At 43.0% G+C, this 8,284-nt stretch overlaps 1 protein-coding gene across 1 annotated transcript in view; it reads left to right on the top strand.

Annotated features, from left to right (window-relative positions):
* Nucleotides 1-638: 638 nt before the first annotated feature.
* ddr1 (discoidin domain receptor tyrosine kinase 1) overlaps nt 639-8,284 on the top strand; it is a 41,259-nt gene continuing 33,613 nt past the window's right edge. The window contains 1 exon segment of the mRNA XM_076991137.1: nt 639-738. Within this exon segment, the coding sequence (XP_076847252.1) occupies nt 639-738 (100 nt within the window).

The raw sequence follows: 8,284 nt of genomic DNA, 5'->3' as shown, positions 1-8,284 counted from the left end.
TCAAGATTCAGGAAGCTTTAAAGTTGAAAACATTGAAAACACTCAGAAAAACGAATGTCATTAGAAACGACTTTGTCACATTTCCATAACATTTTTTAAAGACGGGCAAAAGCAAGCCTCTCTGGATAGATATTTATTCAACATGCCTGCAATTGAAGGTGCCGATGGTGCAGCCAAAAATGCAAAAATGTGATGATCAAATGAAAAATACATAATGATGATCTCAGGTTAAAAGCGCAATTTCAGTTTGCGAGATATCAGTTTTTACAGTTTTTACGTCTCTACAGTGCCTGCATCCCTTCCTCCCAAGGTGAGAATCGGTACTAAATAACACTTTCTTTTATTTCATATATTTTGTTATGCATTGGTAAAGTATACATGTGCTTTCTAATTCAACATGTCTTTTTATGCTTTAGGATGTTTTGGGGATGTTTCGCAGGGATGGAACGGATAAAATCTGTTTTAGTTATTTCAAATGGGGAAAAATGTCTCTGATCTACAAGTTGACTTACGAGCTTTGTTACAGAACGTATTAAACTCATATTTCATGGTGTGTGTGTGTGTGTGTGTATTTGAGCATTCCAAGGCCAGACAAAATTGGGGAGGGTCACAAGGCTGGCAAGGGGTACAATGGGAAGATGGATGGCACAGCCTACCTGGAGATTTTAGCCAAGAACCTCTGCTCCTCCATCAAGGCCTGGTTGAAGAGGGCAAAGTTCAAGGTGTTGCAGTGGCCTAGTCAGACTCCTGTCCTTAACATATTTGAAAGATATTCAAGTATATATTTGGAAGATCAAATTCCACATGAGATACCCGAAGAACCTAGACAACTTGGAGAAGATCTGCATGGAGGAATGGGTCAAGATTACTCCAGAGACCTGTGTTGGCCTTATCAGGTTTGCTGTGTCTGTTAGTGGAGCTTGTGCTTACAGCCCAACACCATGCAGGGTGATTGCCATTTGCCAGAGCACACCAACATTGGCAGGAGTATCCTCAGGAGAACATCCACCTCATCAGAAGCATCCAGGCGTTGTAGGGAGGTCATACAGGCACGGGAAGGCCACACACACTACTGGGCCTCATTTTAACTTGTCTTGAGGAATTTCCACTGAAGTTGGATCAGCCCGTCATTTGATTTTCCACTTTAAATATGATTCCAAATCCAGACCTCCATGGGATAATTGATTTACATTGATCATTTTAATGTTTTTTTTTCCTCTCTCTCTCAATGCATTCCACTATGAAATAAATAGATTTTCAACTGGAATATTTTATTGAGATCTAGGATGTTATTTTAGTGTGTGTGTGTGTGTGTATGGTGTATAGTAGAATATACAGTGTGTATATATGAATGAATATAGCGCCTTTAAAGATACCCAAAGTCGCTTTACAATTTTTATTCACCGTCGAGACGTGGCAGCCAATTGCACACAGTGTACTCTCTACCGGGATCCACAGCCCCCTGGGGGACTGAATGGGGTGCAGGAAGGGGAGAGAGGACAGACCCTAGTGGCAAAGCACCATCCACCACTGGGCATACAAGCACACACACATTCATACACAGACACTCAGAAAAACCACTTTTTATTGGACAGAGAAACACAGACACACGCTAAGGGAGACTTTGTCAGGGAATACCAATTTACCTCCAGGCAAACATGGCAACCACCAGGCCACCGTGTTGCCCAAGATACTATAGTGTATTACCCAATAAAATATAGTGTATATACACTATATTGACAAAAGTATTCGCTCACCCATCCACATGATCAGAATCCGATGTTTCAATCGCTTCCATGGCCACAGGTGTATAAAGTTAAGCACCTAGGCATGCAGACTGTTTTTACAAACATTTGTGAAGGAATGGGTCTCTCTCAGGAGCTCAGTGAATTCCAGCGTGGAACTGTGATAGGATGAGCAGAGAGATGCCACCTGTGCAACAAATCCAGTTGTGAAATTTCCTCGCTCCTAAATATTCCACTGTCAGCTGTATTATAAGAAAATGGAAGTGTTTGGGAATGATAGCAACTCAGCCACGATGTGGTAGGCCATATAAACTGACGGAGCGGGGTCAGTGGATGCTGAAGCACATAGTGCGAAGAGGTCGCCAACTTTCTGAAGAGTCAATCACTACAGACATCCATACTTCATGTGGCCTTCAGATTAGCTCAAGAACAGTGCGCAGAGAGCTTCATGGAATAGGTTTCCATGGTCGAGCAGCTGCATCCAAGCCATACATCACCAAGTGCAATGCAAAGCGTCTGATGCAATGATGTAGGCCCGTTCTCTGGAGTGATGAATCGCACTTCTCCATCTGGCTATCTGATGTACGAGTCTGAGTTTGGCAGTTGCCAGGAGAACGGTTCTTGTCTGACTGCATTGTATTATGCTTTATAATAGTATAATGTTTGGTGGAGGGGGGGGATTATGGTGTAGGGTTGTTTTTCAGGATCTGGGCTTGGCCCCTTCCAGTGAAAGAAACTGAATGTTTCAGCATACCAAGACATTTTGGACAATTCCATGTTCCCAACTTTGTGGGAACAGTTTGGAGCTGGCCCCTTCCTCTTCCAACATGACTGTGCACCAGTGCACAAAGCAAGGTCCATAAAGACATGGATGGCAGAGTCTGGTGTGGATGAACTTGACTGGCCTACACAGAGTCCTGACCTCAACCTGATAGAACACCTTTGGGATGAATTAGAGCGGAGACTGAGAGCCAGGCCTTCTCATCCAACAGTATGTGACCTCAAAAATGCGCTTCTGGAAGAATGGTCAAAAATCTTCATAAACACACTCCTAAACATTGTGGACAGCCTTCCCAGAAGAGTTGAAGCTGTTCTAGCTGCAAAGGGTGAACCAACGTCATATTAAACCCTATGTATTAGGAATGGGATGTCACTTAAGATCATATGTGAGTCAAGGAAAGGGAGCGAATACTTTTGGCAATATATGTGTGTTTAATATAAAATAAAAAATTAATATACATATATATTTAGGGAAAAAACATGGAAAAATGTTACCTCATATCGCTCACCTCTAAATTGAGCTGATGCATTCAGTAAAGGAGAGACTGCAGTTAAACTGACATCTTGGTTTTTCATGTGATTTATCAGTAGGTTTGCTGTGTTGTGCTCCTCGCACGCACACATGCATGCACACACAATCAGTTTTTGCTGCTGTTTGGGTGGTAGTGCGTGCATTGACATGCCATCATGGATAAAAAGCAGGCAGAGTGTGTGTGTGTGCGCGTGTGTGTGTGTGCGCGTACGCTATTGCCACCACCTCACGGCACACCGCACCGTCCTCTGATCCCAGATGGCGGCTGAAGTCAGGATGGGCCAGGTCTGGACCCGTTTTGGTGGGCCCATCACTAAGGCTGTGTGGGTGTGGAGGTGGTGTTCCAGACAGGGGGTGCGGGGTTGGTCCAGATAGGGGCAAGGATGGGTGGGTTTTGAGGCAGGGTGGGGTTGTCTGAGGAGACTCCTCTCATAGACCTCCTGCAGGCCTGTTACTTTTCTACAGCTCCTTCTCCAAGTCTCCACCCCCCCCCCCCCCCCCCTTCTCACTCATCTGTTTTTCTCCTTCTCTATCTCTCTGTATATCTCTCTTCCTCTCTCATCCTCATTGTCTTTCACTGCTGAACTGCTCTGAGGAAAAAGGAATGGAAAACAATGACATGTTTAATCCATCTTCAAATGCATTTGTAGAATTGGCCAATTGAAAATGGTAATTGGTTGCTGGGGTTATGCAATAGTTATTTGTACAGATTGTTAGCAGGTGTGTGGAGATTGTGAGCCAGCTGTAAGCTCACTGCTTGTATTTCATTGCTGAATTAATTGCATCTCTCTCTCTCTCTCTCTCTCTGTCTGTGTGTGTGTTCGTTCACTGAGTTTTGGAAACACTTGCATCCTGTGTGTGTTGGCTACTGTCTGTCTCTAGCTCAAGACAGCTGCAGTAGCACGTGCACACAAACACACAAACACACATGCACCCTCAGATACAGGCACTACAAAGCCTATTACTGGGGTACATTACAGGGTTCCCTCTCAGTGTATCTCATAACAGCCATCTGCACTTTTACACACCTCCATTCATTCTTTCTCTCTCTCTCTCACACACACACACTTACTGTGTCTCTCTTTCCTTGTGTATGCACAGCTGGCCATCAGCTGTCTGTCTCTTTCAGAGACTTCATAACAAACCCTGTCGCTCTCCACAGCGACAGCTGTCACCTCTCTCACTCACTCACACGTGCTCACAAACACACACACTCACACGTTTATATATTATATATATATTGGTTTTTCTTTGTTTCATTATTCTGGACAAGTGTGATTTCTGAGTCTGGAGCTCAGTGCCTCTTTGAGTAAATGAGACTCAAGTCATAAAACGTAACGTTTACTGTGCTATGGCATGCAAAATAAGCAACATGGGATTTAATTCCTATTCATACACTGTATTACAAATGATTCTGGAACTGAGATATTAGTAGAATTTCAGTAAAATTAGTGTTTAGGATATTGTTTTTCAAAGTTTTTGTAGATTTCCTATTGACCAGTATCAATCTCAGACAGGGTTGGTAATTACCAGCCAGGTGAGCTTGATTAAAGGGAAGTTATTGTGTAATTGTGCCACGTTATTCAGTCCTAGTTCTCACACAATATGCGCAGGAAGAAGGATCTTTCTGAAGATGAAAAGCATAGTTTCATGTGCTACTAAAGGAATTAATTTGATACTTCAAAACAACTGAGGAGATTGTGTGTGATTCAGAGCACACGCAAATGGAGTCAGATACACTTATTAAGGACAGTTTCTGTTAACCATATTAAACGAGCGGCTGTGAAGCACCACTGTTGAGCATCATACGTTTTTTTGAAGCTGCTGCTGTCTCTGAAGTATCAGGATCCTCTGCAGATCCTAATCAGATCCTCCACAGATCCTCTCTAGATCCTCCACAGACTGGCTGGGCAGAGCTCTGTGTTTCACGCACCCCCAACCAAAGCTCACTACGAGAAGTTCTTGCAGTGGCCTCTGAAATATACAAAAAGTACATTTCAAATAGCTTTATTCAAGATGAATGCTGTGCTACACTGGCTGGTCCAGATGGGTGGAGTTCAAATTTTTTTTTTATACATTTTTGATTGAATTATTTAACTTGTTTAATTTTTTGAAAAAAAATTGTCCATACTGCACATAAATGATTGTTGTGCCTTCTGCATGATAATGTAGAACATTTTTTATTTACATAATAGCAGTAAAGTCATTAACATTATCAGTGTGTCTACTGGTAATAACATCCATATTGTAATATTGTAATTCCTGAGGATATAAAATCCTTGAACATACAGACCTGTGCATTAGAACACGGTGACCATTGTGACAATTGGTGCACATGTGTCAACGTATTGCTGTGGTAAATTCACTTGTGCTAGTTGGGTGAAAGTCATTGAAGTGATGCATATTAAACACCCATACCCAGAGACGCATGACTGACTAACTCCAATTATGAGACAGTGGTATGAGCAAGTGGTATGCTCAAACCTTGGCTACATTACAATGTACATTACATGGTTACATAAAATTGTAGCATGTGATTTTAGAGTTCTAAAAACAGCAAAATAGACTAATTTCCTCAGTCTATATCTGGTTAGTTACTTAAATTATTATAGCAAAGGTTCATGACATTCTTGGATAATGCTGAAAGATGTCAGCTTGCTCTTATATTTCCACTATTCTAGTTGCAAGGTTTACCATTGTGTTGACTCCAAACTCAACAGAAATGTACCTTTTGAATAAAGTTGTCAATCAGCTAAACATGTACGTCTGCAGATCTTTGTTGTGTACTTGCACATGTGACCAAATATTGTTTGATCATCATCCAACCAGCTTCATCAACAGTTACATTAGCATCAGTTTCTCACCAGGACGTTTACAGTCAGATGCAGGCAAAAGCTGTGTTTTTATGGAGGGGTGTGTCTTACTATGAATTGCTAATAACATATGCAAATTATGCTTAAATTTGTATTTATGACTGAGGAAACATGACACTATGCTATCATATGAACATGCAGATGTATTTTTGAAATTTGGCCTGCTGTGTTTGATCAGCAGTAATGCGCTCTGAGCTTGTGCTGTGTTTAATCTGCAATCAGGAGACAGGGCACACACACCACTCTGCTGAACTGAAGGATGTTTAGATAAAGGTCTTATTTTGGCTTTACTGTGTAAGTAGTGATGGGAGACCTTCTTATTCATATGGGCTGCGTCTGATGCTTGGTTTTGGCAAAATATTTTAACTTATCTTAAAGAATTTGTTTATATACAAGTACTATACATTTGCTGTAGAAAAAAAATGCGAAACGTACAGGAAAAAGATTCCTTCATACAAATATAATGGACTGTTTCGTACACTTCCACATAAGTGTGCTATCAAGTACACACAAACGTGAAGATGACAATTACATTCTCTCTCTCTCTCTCTCTCTCTCTCTCTCTCTCTCTCTCTCTCTCTCTCTCTCTCTCTCTCTCTCTCTCTCTCTCTCTCTCTCTCTCTCTCTCTCTCTCAGGTATGTCTGTGGAAGTCACACCGGACAGGTAACCAGGTGTGTTTCTGTTGCCATGGCAGCGCGGTTGCTGCCAACATTGTCTTTCCTTGCTGCCCTCCTGGTGTCCTTGGTGACGGCGCAGGACCAAGAGTGGCATTTTGACTCTGGTAAGCATGGGCCCTGCGCAGCTGCTAGCGTAATGACCCAGTCCTCCGCTTTGCACAGCTGTCGCATGTAACCCGACCTTGAATTTATGTCCCCTAGCCTCAGGGCCTCAGATCATGGGGGCGGAGTCTAGGCAAGGAGTCATTGGGATTGTGTATGATTTGTGGACTTCCTCCCTTTAAAGGTTACTGTATAGGTGTAGGGTTTCCTTCCCTTACTCCATCATTATTTCCCTGAGCACCATAATGGTACTGACATCACTCAGCCTGTCACTATGGGCACCGTAACGGTACTGATGTGCCTCAATTCATCAGTATGGGCATCGTAACGGTACTGATGTGCATTGTGGTCAGACCACTGTGTCCAGTGGCAGCACCCCATCCCTACCTGTCCTAACCAGAGACAAGCACCAGTGTATACCAGGAGTTAACAGATAAGCGTTTACTCCAATAGAACAACAGGAAGTCCTGTTCATTACTCGGATAAACAGTTGTACGTCCATGTGGATAAGGACGTCTACCAAATGCTGAAGGTGTAAACAGAGTAGGTCAGGTGACGGGAGCCGTGCACCTCGACCTTCGCCCGAGACCCTCCACTGTGCTTCCTCCTGTTACCGCCCCATGCTAAACCCACGAAAGGGCAACGTTTCCAGTTTGCACTAGCAGCGCTTCCAGAAACAATTGAGAGAGAGTGAAAAAAAGAAAATGTGCAGTGCAGACTGCTGGAAACATATGTGTGTTTGCACATGTGTGTGTGAGAAACGTGTACGTGTCTTGGAATGAGATGGTGGGATTTTATTTGACTGTTTAAAGAGAGGGATGAATGTGTTTAAAGGAATGGGACGAATGTCCTGGCTGGAGGAGTGTGGTGCATGTGTGTGGGTGGTGGGGGGGGTGTTGCCCTAAAGGACCTGCTCTGCCCCTGCAGCACAGACATGTGACTGAGGGGGAAAGGGCTCAGAATTCCAGAGAGGTGAGGGGGTGAGGGCAGATGGAGTGTGTATGTGTGAAGGGGGTGTGTGTGGGGAGAGGGGTGTGCAGGGAGATGGAGTGAGCAGTAGTGCTGGGCGATTAACAATTTCGATATGTTTCGCAATAAAGATTTCTTTGATGACCATGATGATGAAATAGAATTCAGTCAGCATTCATTTCCATTTCCCGCCTTAAGTAGCGCCGCCAAGGGAAGCGTGAGGTAGCACACTAATCAGGCTGCACTCTGAATTGCTACAGTGGCCCTGAAAGCCCATCACACTGCAAAAGCAAAACGCGCTGCAAATACGCAAAGCAAATTCATCAAAATGACAACACGGGCGCTACATTTAGGAAACGCACTGCAAAACTGGTCACAACACAACGAAAATTTTTCTGGACTAATTCTTTTATGTAGTTTTCTGCCTAGCTATATTTAAAGAGCTTTACTAATTCAGTCCAGTTGTGCCGAATTTCGACTCCTCTGCAGAATCCGACTCCCCTCATTTGCACGCACATAAAAACGCTATAGATGATATTCGTGTTACAATTAAACCTTTTATTAAAAGGGTTAATATAAAAAGGGTTAAATTATTAAAATAACCC

Source organism: Brachyhypopomus gauderio, unplaced genomic scaffold, assembly GCF_052324685.1.
Source record: "Brachyhypopomus gauderio isolate BG-103 unplaced genomic scaffold, BGAUD_0.2 sc81, whole genome shotgun sequence".
NCBI lineage: Eukaryota > Metazoa > Chordata > Actinopteri > Gymnotiformes > Hypopomidae > Brachyhypopomus > Brachyhypopomus gauderio.
This window is presented reverse-complemented; position numbering and strand designations above follow the sequence as displayed.